A 19,711-nucleotide genomic window follows, 5' to 3' on the forward strand; every position below is an offset into this window, starting at 1 on the left:
AAGGAGGGAATCTTATGACACTTAGATTTTAATGGTGTATGTGTTCCTATCCATGTGAATTCGTCAAAACCAAAGTTTACGACAAATTCAAACTCATATGGACCGAACTTTCTTAATCTTGACTTCTTGCCTTATGGTAACACAGCTGCCCACCATGTCTTCCAAGTAGTTAAACAGCTCACCCTTTCCTATCAATGTACTTTCCATTGATCAAGGTGCCTGCCTTTTATGCATTCAAATGAGAACTCATAGAACTCACATGCATAATTAACTCAATTGGAATGGCACAGAAACAAAATAGTGTCAACACGATAGGTTGTAAACCTCAACTCGTGTGCTAATGATGATCGATAAGGTTTATTTTGATTTGTTCTTGAAACCTTTCAAGACCATTAAGACTCCCACTGACTCCTTGACATATAAGATTCTTTTGCCAATAAACATTTCTTGACAAGAAAATATTCAAGAGTTAGTGTAGTTTTTATCAAAACACTTCATAAATTGGTCCTAGTTGGTCTTTGTCTTATCCAAGACATCACAACTTTCCTCATTCGATGAATGTTATAAACCTTCTTAATACTTGTCACTCATTGTCATAATCTTAACTCTAAGACTTGTTTTGGAACGAAGTATGATTGACTTCTTGATTTAACCATTTCTTCAATTCTTGATTCCTCTTCTTAGACATACAATTGTACTAAGACTCACTTAGAGGATCAATTGAGATATGGTTCTTAATCATTAAGACCTATCATAAAGCATAAAAGGTACTCTCCCTTCTTCTTAGAATGGAAAAACTTTTATCTTTCTGCCTACTTGATTCTTCTTATTCGTTCTGCTATTGATTTAAACTTGTTCAATCAATTCAGAATTACACTTAATCTTATAAGTATAATCATATTTACTAAACCTTTAGTAAATCATGACGAATATCTTTGTTACTCTTATGGTGGACTTGATCAACACGCAACTTTGTGTACTCGATCTCCTAGTCCTTCACTTGACACTTTGCCAATGAATTAGTCTAATTTCCAAATATGAAATTTCTCATTCATCATGCAACCAAGTTGCATGATTCCAAGTTTATGTCCAATGGAAACTTGGGCGATGAGAAACTTTCCCTATTTGGTAAATTCTCGACATTTCCACAAACAACATAATTAAGAATCAAATCCATTATTGCTCATATTAGAACATTCAAACATCAATTTTTCATCCACGCCATTGCAAGGATAAATAAATAAAATTAAAATTTATTTTATTGCGGAAAAATTTGTCCTTACAATGCAATTCATTGAAAAACTATGTTAATACATATTTCTTAGCAATCTTATTCTAATTCTAAGTAGTAGCTCAAGAATCTAATCTTCAAGTAATGCGATCGAAATCCATTTCTTCACGGTTAGATTCTGCTCACTTCTTCCCTTAAGTTTCCTCTCTTTTCTTCGATCCTACAAAACATCAATTGTAATCTTATCACATTATGTATTAAGAATCTAGAATAGGAGCTTAAAAGAGTTAGTCAATGGATTTTACCTAGAGCCAAGCCATACGTTTTGACTCTCCCATCTCTTAGATCTCTTAGGTAAATAGGGCAGCTTCGTCTCCAATGCCCCTTCTCTTGGCAATAAAAGCAAATTTACTCTTTTGGAACGGAACATGGAACTACTTCAGACATTGCCTTTCTCTTATGATCAAACTTTTCGATCATAGCATGTCTTTCGTTGTCATTATCTATATCCATAGAGGTCTTGAAGGCAGATTCACCAATCAACTTTGCTTTTCTATTGCGCCAAACCATTGCTGATTCAGCAGCAATAAGCATATAGGTGAGATCTATAAGGGTCACGTCGCAGTTCATCATATAGTACTCTCTTACGAACTCACTATACGAGTTAGGAAGTGACTGAAGAACCCAATCAACAGCCATCTCCTCACAGACAACGTATCCCAATATTCTTAACCTATCAATGTGTGACTTCATCCCTAGGACGTGTGCACACACCGACTTTCCCTCTTCATGTTTACTTGTCAAAAGGGTTTGAGTGAGCTTGAACTTTTCAAGCCTTCGAACTTGTGGGTTAGGGAGAATAATTGGAGGAGGTGGAAGAATTGAAGCATGATTTCTTGTTCCTCGATCGAATCGTGGAATATCATCTTCATGTGGAAAGCTTGTTCCACGGGATTTGGGAAGACCATAGTTGTCGTACTTTGACATCTACAAAATGGGAGAAAACGAATTCAACTTAGTTGATTGATTGAGTCCTTAGTAAATTACCCAAATGAGATACTAAGGCTAGGACCCAACACAATACGCTACCACCTAGAAAAGGGATGCCGTAATCTAGTTGCAGAATATTTGAAGGTAAGAGAATGACGATTCACCAATTTCCACCATGAAAAATGAAAAAGAAATTTAAGTTTTAAATTTATGAAAACTCCTAGATCCTTTGAGATTCATTGATCTTTCAATGGCATGTTTAAATCTCGATATGCCCCTCTAGTTTGTGACTGGGATACCGAGGATCACAAAGCGGGTGTGAATAACCATGCAAACTTACATGGTGCCCTCACATGTTACAGTCACCTATTCGATGTGCCGGTAAACCACACACGCTCCACCGAACTATGACAAACATTGAGTCACCCTTTGCTACCTTTGCTTAGAACCATTTAGTGTGCCGCTAAACCACACACGCTCCACTAACGTCTTCGCAAGGGCACAAAGTGTAATTTCATGGAATTGCATCAATTCACTTTTGCCTAAGTAACTAAGATTAGGAATTTGTAAAACATTTAGTTACTTTTGTACTTCATTATACTTATAATGGAAGGTTTTGTCCTATCCTACCCGTTCGGCTAACGACCCTCCACTAGTCAAGAGTGCGGTGGGTAAGAGTGGATACCCATTCAATCGCCATTTTATAGGCAATTTCCTTAAACACCCCTTATAGACCAGCTTCGTGAATGAGGCCTACTAATGGTAAGACTGACTTTTACTCATACATATATATATATATATATATATATATATATATAATGTTAGACTTTTAATGTTATATATAGTATAGGGTGTATTTTACACTTTTAAAATACTAGGTGGTCAAATTTAACGATTATATTTTTAATTCAATTAAATTGTAAACCAAAACTTTTATGGATTTATTAAACCTCTTTTAATTATACACCTTAATTAATTAATAAAGCCATAAGGGTGTGATATGAACTTTTCAAAACACTACAAGGGTTTTAGAATTTAACATTCCTAAATTAAACTTTTAATCAAAATTTAAATTCCAAAACTTGAGGACAAGTTTTGAAACATTTCAAAAACTTAGGGTTTAGAATTTAAATATACATCAAAATTAAACTTTTAATCAAAAAATAAATTCCAAAACTTGAGCGCAAGTTTTGAAACCTTTTCAAAACATTAGGGTTTCAACTATTTAAATTTCAAAACTAAACTTTTGAGTTCTAATTTAAACTATAAAACCTAAAGGGATTAATTTGAAACTTTTCCAAACTTTGTCAAGAATATTCTAGATCACATAATTCAAATAAAGCAATTAACTATAATTGGTGGTTATCTAATTAGATTTAGTTCAAATTCTTGCAAGATAATGATCAAATAATTTCCATAACTTAACATATATCAAATAAGGTAATAATTATCTAATTAGATGACCAAAATCTTTTATTTTGACAAGGATAATCATAAGGGATTAACAAAATTCGAATTTTATTAAGTTTAAACAATTATGGCAATTATCCTAAGTCAAAATAGTTAAAAATCCCGAAAATCCGCCTGTCTGACAGCTAAACTCGCCGAGTCCCCTTATGGACTCGCCGAGTACATCAGGTAGGAGGCAAAAAATGATTTTTTCAAGCATGAACAAATTAACAAGGCATCAATACAATAGAAACCAATCAAGTCTCTGATACCACTGATGGGTTTGGGTCATAAGAACATCATATGTGCTTATACAAACCCTAATGCTTGGATCTAGGTTTCTCTATTGTACATGCAATTTATCCAAGACTATAAACCCTAGATCTAGCATATGATAATCAATATAACATATAATTAGGGTTTAGATCATACCTTGATTGTTATGTTGCAATAACAATCACAATTCCTTCTTGTATTGACTTTAGAAAGCTTAGAGTCACAAGTGTCACTCCTCTAATGGCTCACAAACACCAAGAGCAAGAGGATGAAGAAGAGAAGAGAAGGAGGCTCTCAAAAACGTGTGGAAACCCTAGAAGGAAGCTTGTCCACGTTTTTGAGGCATAAGGGTTCTATATATAGTGAGGCTATTAGGGTTATCTAACAAGGAAACCCTAATTTGGATGCTTAAGCCCTAAGCAACCCATGGACTCCTTTCCTTAAGGGCCTTGGACGATTTCTAATGGGTTTCCCCATAGAATTCGTCCACTCCTTAATATAAGGCAATCCATAGCCCAAATTGCAATTATCTTATAATTACAATTCCAGTCCCTTAAGTTTAATTAATCTCTTTTAGTCACAAAACTAATTACCAATTAATTCTCGACTAATATTAATTAAACAATATGATTTCTCCTTTAATATATTATTCTCATAATATATAAATAAATCATATTTAATCCTTTCTCTCCATAATTCATCCTATCAAGTTGTTTTGGTGAAGGCAACCCAAAAGGACCATGCACCATCGGGTCAAGTACATACCAAAATAGTTATGGACTTAGACACTAATCCAACAGAGAGGTGCTTGACTTGTCGGATGGTGATGCATCTGAAACAGCTACACCTAATGTTACCTCCTAATCTACTAGCTATTCGACCCAGGGCAGTGTACCCCTTCGCAAATAGTATAGCATAAAATTCGGGTATCGAACTCAGGGAACGGTTTTAACTAATTAATCTACTCACTATTAAATTAACCTAAAACTATAGCAAAGTAAATTGGTTTATATCTAATTTTGCAAGTTTAGATAAACTTAAATTATTAACAACTAATTCAATCAAGTACGAAAAGCACTCATGTTAGTTCGAATCCACTTTCCCTCATTATTTAGCTAAAATTAAGGATAATTCTCGTTGGTTACCAATTAATATTTTATTAGCAATTCAAGTCCAAATTTACTAATGTTGAATTAATTCATGTAGATCTATGCATAGTTACACATAATTTAACATATAATCAATTATTAAATGGATTGGAGCTATGTAGATTGATTAGGTAAACACAATATTATAATCACAATATATGTTCTTTAGCACAACCAAAACTAATACTTTGATTACTTACCTAAGATTGGTTTAATCCTAGCTCTAGCAATTGAATGGTCACTAAATTACCAGGTGTCTAAGTTCATGCAATTCAATATTCACTAACTACACAGAACATGAGTTTAAGCAATCCTAAGTATCAAGTTCTAACATGCTAGGTATAAACAATCAAACACAAGCAAATAACCAACTAAAAGAATCCATAATCAAATTACTAGTTCATGAGTTCCATCTTCATCTAGCTAACAAAAGCAGCTATATTTAGCTACTCATACTAACAAACAAGCAATTATACTTCATAATCAATAGCATAGTAATGTACCAAATAAAAAGTAAAGTATGTTCTTCTTCTTCCTCCTAGGTATATTACCAAGTTTCTAGCCTCTAAACTTATGAAAATCGTCTTCTAGAAACTCTCTCTAATCCAGCCAACCTCCTAAAATCGTGAAGATCAAGGATATATATATTTTTCCGAAATAAACCTACTTACGTCGTGAGCAAGGTATCTCACGTCGTGAGCTCGGTAGCAATCCGTATCCAACACGAATTCTTACTTTCGGATGTTTATCTTGTAGAATAACCATGCTTACGTCGTGAGGACGTTTTTAGCTGAATTCTTCATCTTTTAAGCTTTTAACCTCCAAAGTTCCAATCTTGTCGCTTTTAGTCCTTATTCTTCAAGATGTCTTCTTTTGGTTGCAAAATGTAATTTAATCTTATAAGTACCATTTATCTATGCAAATAACCAAAATATTAATAAAAATATAATTAAATATTGCCTAAAAATATGTAAAAATATGGCAATATTAAATACCCCACACTTATCTTTTGCTTGCCCTCAAGCAAAACTAATTATTTTTAATTTAAACCCTTCATCACTAGCATCACATAGAACAATCCATTTTAAACTCAGGCATTATACCAAGACCTCAATGCGTATATTTATGTCTAATTCTCTTAGTAACTTCTCAATCCTAAATACTCACATTCCTTATGAAGCTTCACCCCTTAGCTTATATGATACTCATTTCTGTAACCCTCTGAATCAATCCTCATAAATCTTTCTTAACCTCAAGGTATTTTTGGTTAAGCTACCAAATCATACATAATCTATAAATTACAACTTTAGATACCACAATGGATTTAAAATTTGATCTTTGATTTCTTTGAATTCACCACCTTTTTGTTTGATGTTCGGTATCTTCAATTTTTTATTCTTTTGAATTTTGATCTTTCGATCTTCATACTTGATAGCTCCAAAATTCTTCAACTTTTTGGTAATTTCTCTCTCTTTTTATATATATAACTCTTTTTCTCTCAAAATCTACATGCTTAAGCAAAGGAGCTTAACTTCAACCTTTATTCATAACTCATGACTTTTCACTAGGAATGGGAAGCCATAAATATATTATATATAACATATGTTGGCTCAATTAAACATTTGAGCTCTCATCGGATCATCCCACGCAACACTAGCAACTTAAGTTTAAACTATTATTACTAAAATTAAATTTTAGATTATTATTCCAAATCTATGTCTAAAAATTTTCAATTTTTCTAGTAATTTACTTTTTGACCCCCCTACCCCACACTTATTACATATAATTCCCTCATTGTATGCATAAAATAATATAAAAGCGATAAAAAGGAAGAAAAAGGAACAAACTCCCTTGGGGTAGTAGTGGCAAGATCAAATTCTGAACGTGTGGATAACTTGTACATCTTGAACGTGGACTTCTTTAAATATGGAACTTGGATCTTCAATAAGTGACATATGTGAATGTTCCGACAAAAATTGGAACCGGGACTTCAATCTTCAATAGATGTGGTGTAGAAAAATCTTCAAAGTATAATAGGACAATGTGGGAAAGTGTACGCCACGTTGCATGGTCAATAAAATGAGTCATTAGCCAGGATAGGCAAGTAGCCTATCGATTGGATTTGCCTGAGGAGCTTATTCACAACACCTTCCATGTTTCTCAAATTCGGAAGTGTGTGGCTGATGACTCACCAGTTGTTCATTTGGATGATATTCAGGCTGATGATCACATGAACTATGTTGAGAGACCAGTGGCGATTTTAGATAGGAAGACGAAGGTCTTACATAGCAATGTGGTATCTTTGGTTAAGGTCCAGTGGCAGCATCAGAAGGGTTCTTAATGGACTTGGGAACCCGAGGCAGAGATGCGAGAGCATTACCCTGATTTATTTGCAGCACCAGACTTCGAGGATGAAGTCTGATTCAAGTGGGGGAGAATTGTAACACCATTGATCCATGTACTTTCCATTTATACCATTAATATGAAATTTATTTGCAAAATTGGTCCCTTGGATCCTTAAGTGGAAATCGCATGTGTGCCTAGTACGTCGGGCGTACTTCAACTTACGTCGGGCTTAAGTAACTGAGGGTCAAACCCTAATTTTAGGGCTTGGTCCCTTTTATAAGAATCATTATATTTCCAATACCTCTTCCATCATCAGCCTCCATCTCCCAAATCATTCCTTGTTAATCCTAATCCATTGTGTGATCATTTTGAGCTTGAAATTATACTTTTGGTGAACTTGAAGGAAGAAGAAAGAAGTGGAATCAACATGGAAGCTCAAGGCATCTTGGATCCAAAAGTATCTTGCCCTCAAGCTTTATTTGGAGGTATAAAGCTTGGATCTTGATGTGTCATTTACTTAGATCTTGTTAGTCTAAAGGTTGTATGCATTTTGGTCCTATATTTAGTTTAATGGAGTATGAGCTACTCCAAGCCCTTGAAATGTAGTTTGTTGTAATTTTGAGCTTCTAGATTCATAAAAATGAGAGCTTGAACACTCTCATTAAGCAATGCAAGAGTTTGGGAGTTTTGGGCGACTTTTTTGGACCAAGGGTTTGAGTTTTTACCCTCTTGAATGCATGCAAATGAATAAAGTCAAAGAATTTTTCCATTAAGACGTCCCTTGATATTTGGATATGAAGAGTAGTGCTTTGTCTCAACGAAATAAGAGCTTAATGGAAAAGTTGAGATTCAACTCTGGTACGTTGGGCATACCTGGAGGTACGTTGCGCGTACCAGGGTTCGAGACCGTGGATTGTGAAGGCACCCTCTACGCTGGGCGTAGAGGGAAGTACTCAGGGCGTACCCAACCTAGAAGGAATCTTTAACTTTTGACATTTGACCAGAATTTTGATCAAGTTTGACTTAGCCGCATTTTGGGTATTTTGAGCTATGAATTGATTCTAGGTCACTATTTTCTGTATATGTGACATGTGGAGTTGACATTTGGAGTGTCGTTCTTTTCTGCTATCTTTTCAGATTGTGAGGTGAGTTTTCCTCACCGTACTTGTGGGTCGAAGGCACCAATGTCGACCCATTAGATTATATATCCTGGTATATAGGATGTTGCTGTGTTGTAGTGATCTGTTAGATCTGCATGATTATCTGTTTTCTGGTTATATGTTTATCTGTTACATATGTCGACATAGTATGGTTGGTTTGAGGCAATAGTGCTCTGTGTGGAAGCCAACAAACCCAGGAGCAAACCAGACATAAGTTGTGGGTCGGAAAGGCTAGCTAGACTTATGTTGTGGGCTCGGGAGCAAGCCAGACATAAGCTAATGGCCAGAAAGGCAAGCCAGACTTATGTTGTGGGCTCAGGAGCAAGCCAAACATAAGTTGACGACCAGAAAGGTAAGCCAGACTTATGTTGTGGGCTCGAGAGCAATCCAAACATAAGTTGTGGGTCAGAAAGGCATGTTAAACTCATGTTGTGGGCTCGGGGGTAATCCAAACCGATGGTTGTGGACCCAGTATGCATATTGTTATATGTTTGTTTGGTGGTACTTTGGGGGAACCCACTAAGCTTTAGCTTATCGTTTAAGTTTTATGTTTCAGATACTTCAGATGATCGGAGGAAAGCAAAGGCGTGATCGTACACATCCTTTGGTGATATGTTTTAGAGATGTTATGATACATTGATTTTGGAATAATTGTACTTGATCTTGGGTTTTATTACTTGGGTTTGATTGGAAACAATGATTTTTCTTTAATTAAAAATGAAAATTTTTATTGTGATTTTGAGATGTTACACGAATGCTTTCATATACATGAAATATATAAGTTTAATATTTGAAACTTTTTTGTTAAGAAAACCAAACATGATGGATAAAAACAAACAACATTTTCTATTTATTTTGTAAAGTTTTTGCATTTAGTTTATGACGATGAACACTTTAATATAAATATATTAGTATAATATTTAAAAATATAAATTTAAATGCATCATTGTTGATCAATATTAATTAATTAAATATTTGAATTTTAATGTGGAAGTTAGAACTACAAATTGTGTGATCAAAACAAAATATTTCCAACTATTTCTCATAAATAAATCATGAACCAATAAAATAATAATAAAAAAACTAATAAAAAATTGAGAAAATTCAGCTAGAAAACTTTTATAGATCTATATGTATCTAGGTTGCATCTTTGACATCATATATTCTCTTATGCATCTTTGGCATCATATCTTTTGGTATGCTTTTTCAAACCAACAATCTTCTTTTGTTTAAGGACTAATGACATAAAAATCCTTAAGTTTGGTAGAAATATTGAGTTTTACCTTTTTTGTGTTTTTATGGTTTATTAATGTTGGAGGTTTGCAACTTTTTTTTTCAAATTCAATAATTTTTGCAAGTTTATCAGGTAAAACCAAACAAACCAAACATTTTTTCTAAACTAAAGGACTTTAATGAACCAAAGATACACAAAACGGTAAAACATTTTTTTTTTGTAAAATTCTAGATTTAATGAACCATAAATACGCAAAAGGGTAAAACCAAACATTTCTGTCAAACTTAAAGGCTTTATGACATTATGTCTTTGTTTAAAGTATCTAATCTACCATAAAACCACCCACAACTCTCTAAACCCTACAAACATAATCTATCAATATGAATTATATATATATATATATATATATATATATATATATATATATATATATATATATATATATATATATATAATTCTCAATTGGTCTCATAATTAACATTAAGTATCATACGTTAAAAGAAAAATTCTTGAGTGGTTTGTTTTTAATTAAGTGAAAGTAAAAAGTTATGAATATTTCAAATGACTATAGTACAGGTAGAAATACATCATTTATAGTAGATAAAATTATATATATATATATATATATATATATATATATGTGTGTGTGTGTGTGTGTGTATGTATACATGTATATATAGATATACATATATAAATACTTCTTTCTCATCATTGAAATACTTACATATTGATTAATACATATTTATTCTTGTAATCGAAGTACTTACATATATTTAGGGTTAAATTTGACCTTTAATATCTTATTATGTAGTAGTTTTTGGGAAATATTTCCTCCATTAATGATTGCATCAAGTTATTTGAGACTTGTTCAATAAGTATGATTTTGCCCTAAATTATAATCTAAGTTCATTAATTATAATTTATTACATGTATAAACCGTTTTTGATTTGTGCATTGTCAATACAAACATTTTATTGATATTGATTTAGCTAAGACATGGTAGGATGTTGGGATGATATTTTACCATAATGACTATATATGAAATCTATCGGTTGCAATTAGGTTCCCAAATTTTATATGTTAACTTAATAATTGATTTAATCATTTTGGAATTAGTTGATCGACTAAAAACACAATTAATGCCTGGAAGATGCGTGTAACATGCATGCTTAGTTCATGTGGTTGTTGTTAGACATGAGAGAATGGAACTATGTGAAAATATTCGATTCTGACTGTCTTATATAGACTAGAAGAACAATCTGACAAAGGATCTCAAAGTCTTTTATTGGTAGGCTTAAAACCATTTTAAATATTGAGGATACTAAATGTTCATTAGATCCTCAATGATATGTTGTATAATACCCATATATAACATGTTATAGAAAAAGAGTAAGATACAAGAGAAAAGATAGAGATGCCATGTAGAAAAATTGAAACCCTATATTCTTAAACTTTTTCATTTACAAAGTTGTAATATAGAAGACTCCTCATTATTTATTATTCAACATGATATTTCATCAGAATATATAACTTACTAACATGTAGATATAAAAGATTGAGATCGACAAATGCATCAAATTTAAATTAGGTTTGAATTTTTTTTAGGACATGAGCCATCTTATATAGCAACCTTCGTTTCATTGGTTTATACAATGATATAAAGTTTCATAATGAAACAAAACTTAAACTGTAATGGTTAAATGTCTTCAAAAAATTGAGGCGCCGTGATTGAATGAGAACGGATAAGTGGCTCAATATATCGTTGAAAGTATATACACAAACCATTTCTATTACATACATCACACTAGATATAATCATATTCATGGAATATGATAAATGTTCAAGATAGAAGATTAATCAGCAAAAATAACCATTAGCAGCTACAGTATTATAAGTTCCTTCTTCTTAACCAAATTTGTAACCTTCCTAAATTAAAATTTGACTATTATATAAGAAAGTTGTTCAAATATATCGTCACATAATTGTATGTCACCATCATATCATTATCTAGGTATACACTAAATGCGTAAACATCTTAATATAATCCAATTTTATATTAATGAAATAAAAAAAGTTTAAGATAACATCATGAAATAAACTTAATCAGTTACTATTATATAATATTTATCTAGAAGAAAAAAAGACTTTTAAATCATATTTTAATTAATTAATAAGCTCAAAATTAAATTAAAATATGTTTTACCATTTTTTTCACATCATTTTGATCGAATTTAAAGTAAATAACATCAAATAAAAACTTTATAAATGTTTTTGGACGTGTTTGACCAAAGTAACTGAAAATTGGAAGCTGAAAGTTGTAACTTTTATTTTTATAAGGTGTTCAACAGAAATAGTTAGAAACTTTTGAAATAGTAAAATTACATAAAATGATATATATATATATATATATATATATATATATATATATATATATATATATAAACTAAAATTGAAATTAATGATGATAAATTAATTATTTTAAACTATAATTATCAGAAGTTAAAAATCATTCAAATGTTAATACCATATATGCCGGTTGAACTTCTCAATTAGTAAAAAAAGTTTTTATACATATTAGTAAATGATGATTTTCTTACAAATAAAATAAATAAGACTTCTAAGTTTTGTAAGAACCCATGATAAATACTTTTTACATATTACAAGTGTTTCGTAGTTTTAAATAAAAATCAATATTATTGTAAATATTAATCTTAGGTTATAAATTCATATAATAAATATTTATTATCTCGTTAGATGAACATTAATAAATTATAAAATCTGTTGATATAGTTATTTCAAATAAATATATAAAATGCATTTATATTTAATCATATAAGATAATTGACAAAACGTATGAGCAATATTTATTTATTTTAAATGATATTTAAATCAATTTATTAAAATCTAAAAGAGTTTTTTTTTTTCTAAAAAGATTAATTGAAAAACTTTTGGATTTAAAGCTTTTTATTTGATCCAAAAACTAAGACTTTATAAAATGATTTTTTTTTTTTTTTTTAAATTTAAGAGTTCAAAAAACTAGATACTTAATATATGCCACGTAATTATGCAAATATTAATAATGAACTTTTACGAAGATAGACCAACTTTTCTTTTTTTTAGATATTTGTCCTTGAGTATTTGAATTAATAGTTAAATATTTTCTTAAACAGTATTCATTAAAACATTAAATTTATTTTTAAAACAAAAGTATAATATATTTTTTTTCCCATTTGGGGAGTTATAAAAGGTCTTCCTATTCCCCTCTCAAATTAGGGCACCGCTTAAAAGGACGAAGAAAGTCCAAAATTGGGATTTTGTTTTCTCGGACTCATCACCCATAAATCAAATATAGTTAAACACCTCTTCTATCATTAGATTCAAATCCGCCTTCTTCTCGTCTCTCTCGTACGTGTTGCTTTTCCTTCTCCTAAACTACACAAAGGGGGGGAAGTGCTGGACCTCTCTGCATAAAGACACTGTTCTTCTGCTACTCGACACTCGTATTCTCTCTGTAATTCGCTACTGGTTTCACCGAAGAGTTCTTTTCTCGATTTCTACATTTTAAATTTCTTGCAATCTTCATAGAAGAAGATGGAGGGAGGAGGAGCAACGCCGTATAATCCTCGCACAGTGGAGGAGGTTTTTAGGGATTTCAAAGGTCGTCGTGCCGGAATGATCAAAGCTCTTACCACCGGTGAGATTATGCTTTGTCTTTTTCTTCTATCGGTTATCTATTTCGTTCACCGATTTTTCGTTTAAATAATCTAAACTTCTCTACTTAATTTTGCAGATGTTGAAGAATTTTACCACCAGTGTGATCCAGGTTAGGGTTCTTTCTATCGCTATCCTTGCGCGTCACTTTACTTCTATTAAATCCTTTCTCCTGCATGTCAATTTCATGCACCGAGCTAAAAAAAAATAAAAAAAAAATCCAGACGCTTAATCACATAAAAAAAACATCACTCGTTGATTAATTGTCTGCATCTTATCCGTATTTGGTAATCTTTTGCACTTTGCAGCGTCTACTGTTACATCATTACCTGTAACTGTAAATTAGGTCACCTTCATTATGCAATGGATTATTGCGATTTTATCTACAAATTTGCTAAATTATGTAATCTAGTGGTTTATATTTTCCAATTATATGCAACGGAGGTTTGGTCTACGCCTCTATGGTTCAAAGACTCAGTTGTATGAAAGCTGTATATAATTTACTTCTTTTAGGTCACTTTTAGGGATTTTGGTATCAAGATTGGTATCTTAATGAGGTGTGTTCATGAATCATGTTACTCTAATTGGAAATACATTTGTATCCTAATGAATTGTCATCAACTACTTTGAGTAATGTTTACAGGATCTGTTTAAGAAGCATATATTAATGTTTACATAAGCATTATCATACTAAAAGATTCATGCTATGTGTAAAATCAATGAGGCTTCGTTTTTCCGTTTTTATTATTGTTTTCGTTTTGTTCTTTTGATGTGAACAATTATTGTTTTTGTGTTGTACAGAAAAGGAGAATTTGTGTTTGTATGGTTTTCCTAGTGAGCAATGGGAGGTGAATTTGCCTGCTGAAGAGGTGCCACCAGAACTCCCAGAACCAGCATTGGGTATTAATTTTGCTAGAGATGGAATGCAAGAAAAAGACTGGTTATCTTTGGTTGCTGTTCATAGCGATGCTTGGTTGCTTTCTGTTGCCTTCTATTTTGGTGCCAGATTTGGATTTGATAAAGCTGATAGGTAAATCATAGTTATACCCTTTTTTGTTTTTACACAACCTACTTTACTTTCTTGTTTTCTTACCTTTTATCTTTTTACCATGTCATGTTTGTATTTTTCTTCCGATACGTATAAGTGGAACAAAGTTACTTGTACTTAATATATTTTATTAGAAGTAATATAATACAATTTATGCAAAATAATGTTTAGATTGTGCTGTTACATAATCTTCGAAGGTTTATCATCCGTAAAAAGAAAGTGTGTGTTTTTTTTATTATGGAAAACGGAGTTTTTATCTAATATGGAGATCTTGTAACACTGAAAATCTTGGATAATGTTAGATTTATGTCTCAATTTTTTACCTTTTTAATGATATGCAGGAAGCGATTGTTTAACATGATAAATGATCTCCCGACAATATTTGAAATTGTAAGTGGTATCGCAAAGAAAGCCCAGAAGGAAAAAACTGCAGTCTCTAATCACAGTAGCACCAAATCCAAGTCAAACTCAAAAATGGTAAACAAATCATTACCTCAACTTGTTCTTTGTGCATACAATAAATTAAAGGGCTAAATGCAAAAGATAGCAACACACTTCCATATATATTTTTTTTCTTAAAAAAATTTGTGATTAGGACATTAGATTAATATAAAGAAATGAAAGTAGGTTGCTATTTATTGTATTGACCGTTTTGAATTTAGTCATTGCAGCGGGAGCCAGAGTCTCATGGGAAGTACCCAAAGCAACATCCCCTAGCAGCAGCAGCAGCACTGAAAGATGAAAATGAAGGGGGGATGAGAATGGGAATGGGAATGGGATTGGGATTGGAGATGGATGATGAAGAGGATGATGAAGAGGATGAGGATGAGCATGGGGAGACATTGTGTGGAGCATGTGGAGAGAATTATGCATCGGATGAGTTTTGGATATGCTGTGATATTTGTGAGAAGTGGTTTCATGGAAAGTGTGTCAAGATCACTCCAGCTAGAGCTGAACACATTAAGCAGTACAAGTGTCCATCTTGCAGCAACAAAAGAGCTCGCCCTTGATCTCTATTACTTTTACTTACTTACTGTTTTTACTTTTTACTTTTTACTTTTTACTACTCTCTCTCTCTCTCTCTTTCTAACTCTGTTGTTGAAAATTGTTGGTGATGATGATGTTTTAGTGGGGACCTCAGTTGGTGTATAATTCAGTTCAGTAATCTCGTTTTCAAACCAATCTGTCTTGTCTGATTTTAGGAATTTTAATCTTTCTTTAAAATACAACTATGTTTAGGTTTTTGTATGTAAACATGGGGGCGATGATATGTCTTTTGCACAAACAAAGGATCAACACGTTCCATCTTGTATTTGTATTTGGTGAGACAAAACAAAAGATTTCCATTTGATTGATAGCAGTCTTAGTCTTAGTGTCAAACGCAGTTTCGTTTTATCCTGTCTAACATTAAGAGAGAAAGTAATTTGAAACATTTTGTCCAAAGAATGTTGCCTTGCAAACTAAAAAGTAAATTTAACTTTTTAGATTATTATATGTATATTTTGTTTGGATTAATGTATAAAAAAGACAACCAATATTTATACAATTTGATATTTTAGTCATTCAACTTATGACTGTATTAAATAGATCAATAAACTAGTATAGAAATTTGATATTGTTCACATATAGGTAGTGTTTGGGATATGGACCGGACATAATAGAAGAATACAACTGAACTGATTTTTATAAAGTGTCTGGTAAGGTTAGCACAAAACAAAGAACAAAACTTGATGTCCAAATTACCATATTGTCCTAGAGTTCCATATTTTTTGTTATAGACGATACATGTCACATATATTTCAATAAATTTTATGTATATAATCAAAAAGGGAATAGAGGTTACCCCCTCGTGTTCTTCACATCATCAACAGATTCATGTCGAGATCTTCCAAGTTAGTGGATGGTTATAATTGAAAAAAGAAAAAAAAAACGTAAAACTCTCATATCGTGTGAAAGTATTTAATAACTAGGAAACTAAGAAGGAGAAAGAGCAAAATCGTAGGTTACATGCGATATTAATATGTATTTTTTTTTTTTTTGTCATTTTAAATTTTGTTCTATTTTGTTCCAATCGGAACTAAAATACAGTGCATAGTATTCTATTTTGTCCCTCTTCCAACCATATTAAATGTTTCTTCAAAGTTGTTTATTTTGTGTTTCAGTCCAAATGTTCACCCTTATAGTCGTAACAGGTAAACTAATTTTGAGTATGACTTCAACGAGTTGTACCGTATGCATATAATGTTGTATCAGTCCAACGGATACAAGAATCGGAAAACCCAAACCTGGAGCTAGTAATCCTCAACACAGGCCGGTCTAAAGTCCAAATTTTTTTCCCAAATAGGAGTGGTCCAAAAAAAACTGTCTTGTTCCAAATACACATCCCTACATATTATGTCCATGTGGTTGCATGTGGACGTTTCTATTTAATTTTTACTTTTATAATTTTAAAAATCATTATTATATTATTATTTCAGACTTTCCAGTTACAATTTAAATAAATAAAAATTCGATGTCGACGCAAGATAGTTATCCACTTTAAATATTAAAAAAGTTTAATAAAGATTCATCCCACTTGTGATATACAAACTTTAAAAAAAAAAAAAAAAGAAAAAAAAAACAGTTCCCAATTCCCGTTGACAGCTAGTCCCACTCCCACCAAACTCATTTGTCAAGGTACAAAATTCCAAAATTTCTTCAACTTTTTTATGGATAATGTAATCTAATACTTATATCATAAATAAAAGTATAAAATCCCAATCTCAATCCCCCCAAAGGAGGTCCCGGACCCCTACCAACCAAGATACAATATTATTTCAGATTCCCATTTCCTAATCCATTATCTAAAATCGCAAAAATGAAAAAGATGCTACAAAGTGGCAAACTAGTTTGGATTTCAATTATGTAAATAGTGACATTGTATATATCATAATCTCATATGAACAAAATATGAAGAACCTCAAGTCTAATCCTGTAATCACATAAACATGCATAAAACTAAGAACAAATTATGAGCAGGACAGACAAAATGAAATCAAGATAGTGCAATTTCTAAGATCCAGAGAGGGTTTGGGTACCTTGTAATTTTGTATTTCTTATTTCATCGTATCAAGTTTTCTTGATTCTTAGTGGAGAGACGTTTGAGAAGCTCGTAAGTTGTAATCATGGTGGTTGCAGACATAGACATGGAAGCCCATCGTGGACCTAATCCTCTATAAAAAGCCATCCACCCACCTTCTCTTACTAAATTCCTCACGGTTTGACCAATAGTTGGGACTTTCCTCCCATTGTTGTCGTCACTGCTATCAAGAACCTGCAATCTTGTCTTGATTGTATCCAAAGGCATTGTAACTAAAGCTGAAACACCACCTGCCATGGCTGCACTCACACCTTGAACTGCCATTACAGTTCTTGAATCAGGTGTAAATGCAACCACACCACCGTTTTCGTTTTCGTTACACATATATGATCCAATTCCACCCCACACAAGTCTTTGAGCTACAGAGTATGAGGCCCACCAAACTGCATTTGAAGGTGCGTATGTCATTATCGATATGCCAAAACCTCTGTACAAACCTCTTGGCCCATTGGTGTTGAGAATCTTTCGAAAAGCATCGATCCCGTTCATGTATTTGTTTGATTTCTGATCAGAAGTGGAGATTTTCTGATTGCTGTAGTCGTTTCCCTGGACCATGAGTCTTTGACTCACCACATCAACCGGTGTCCAAACGAGTTGTGCCGCTAATGCTGCGCTGAGTCCGGCCATCGCGTTGGCAATGGCGGCGGCGGTAGGCTCAGGAAACCCTAGTTTGATAATACTCGTTCCGACGTTACTCTTGGTGAGTTCTAGTGCTGTCATGTATGTAGCTCGAGCTGGAATTGTTCCGATCAGTGAAGTCCCGAAGCCTCTGTAGAGTCCTCGGAAACCTTCATACCGGAGAATCGAGAACGCCGTCTTAAGACTTGATAAATGGGAGGAAGAAACTTGCTGCCGGGTTTTCAATACGACGACGGGGTAAAGTGTGGCGGAGACACATGAAAAAAGTCCGGCGCCGAGGAAGAAAAACTTTGATTTATCGAGCATTTCCCAATCGATTTCCGGCGGTGTATGCACGATTTGATCTGAATTAGATTCTTCCTCCGCCGTACTCAAATCCATTTTCGCCACTTTAGATGATTTTTCACAGACTCTATTCACAGGTCTAGCCACGAACAATCTCACAATAATCAACACCAAAACTCCTCTGATAACACCAGTACACCACCGATTAATGAAACACGTAAACCAAGCTAATTACCTAAAGCCGATAAACAGTGAACGATCTGATCATCGTACTATCGAATTCCGAACAAACATCGAAAGTGAAATTACGCCTGAATTCCTGATACAACAAGCTTTCAATTCTCCTTCAAAGCCAGATTTCCAATATAACGTCGAAGTTGATCTAACATGTCGAAATCGTTCTTACCAAAATAAAGTTGTCATCAAATAATCGTCTGTGGAACAAGTTGCAGCCATTATCGGTGTTATCCGGCGAGGTATCAGATGAATCAATAGCCTTCTGTAGATCAAAGAATGAGTAATCAGAGAGAGGTTGGAATTGGAATTGGAAATCACAGAGAGCGGATGGTGGGGAGTGAGAGCTTTCATGCGAATTTGAGGGTGACCAAAATGAAGAAAAGCGGATAAAAACAGACAACCTGGAAGCTGACACGTGTCGGTTATCGTTAACAGAAAAAATTGTCTCCTTCCTTTGACAATTTTGTTTTAGAAATAATCAGAAATTCACGGAGATTGAGAATTTTTTTATCGTTTCTCTTGTATTTTTGGTAATATAAGATACAATATTTATGAATTATTTGCACGGTTGCACCTATGTTTTGAATGAATAATAATTTTTTTTAAACGGCAAATATATTAAATTACTCCTAAATTATTTCATCTATATCTATTTTGATATTCAAACTTTCGACTTCAAGGAAGGATGACAACATCGGATACCATTATATAGACTAAAACCCCTTTGGTTTTGAATAGATTATATAGTGTTTGATTTGATTGTAAATTGTAATAATTAATTGTTCATGCTGTGACAATATTATTTTGTTTAAAAAAGT

At 32.7% G+C, this 19,711-nt stretch overlaps 2 protein-coding genes across 4 annotated transcripts; one reads left to right on the forward strand and one right to left on the reverse strand.

The window, feature by feature from the left end:
- Positions 1-13,265: 13,265 nt before the first annotated feature.
- LOC111908604 (uncharacterized) lies at positions 13,266-19,269 on the reverse strand. Of its 2 annotated transcripts, none has more exons than XM_042901207.2 (2): positions 17,671-19,269; positions 13,266-13,717 (listed from the first exon to the last, which is right to left on the reverse strand). In XM_042901207.2, exon 1 carries the CDS (start codon positions 18,750-18,752, stop codon positions 17,694-17,696), a length of 1,059 nt encoding a protein of 352 aa, XP_042757141.1. In that variant the 5' UTR covers positions 18,753-19,269; the 3' UTR covers positions 13,266-13,717; positions 17,671-17,693. The 2 variants fall into 2 exon arrangements, with proteins under 2 accessions (XP_042757141.1, XP_023760192.1); XM_023904424.3 differs by lacking the exon at positions 13,266-13,717 and adding an exon at positions 17,471-17,564.
- LOC111908605 (PHD finger protein ALFIN-LIKE 4) lies at positions 13,387-15,775 on the forward strand. 2 transcript variants are annotated; one of them, XM_023904425.3, is made up of 5 exons: positions 13,387-13,528; positions 13,625-13,657; positions 14,347-14,575; positions 14,935-15,070; positions 15,256-15,775. In XM_023904425.3, the coding sequence occupies exons 1-5, from the start codon at positions 13,426-13,428 to the stop codon at positions 15,601-15,603; spliced, it is 849 nt and encodes a 282-aa protein (XP_023760193.1). In that variant the 5' UTR covers positions 13,387-13,425; the 3' UTR covers positions 15,604-15,775. The 2 variants fall into 2 exon arrangements, with proteins under 2 accessions (XP_023760193.1, XP_042757142.1); XM_042901208.2 differs by having other exon boundaries at positions 15,265-15,775.
- Positions 19,270-19,711: the final 442 nt, after the last annotated feature.

Source organism: Lactuca sativa, chromosome 4, assembly GCF_002870075.4.
Source record: "Lactuca sativa cultivar Salinas chromosome 4, Lsat_Salinas_v11, whole genome shotgun sequence".
NCBI lineage: Eukaryota > Viridiplantae > Streptophyta > Magnoliopsida > Asterales > Asteraceae > Lactuca > Lactuca sativa.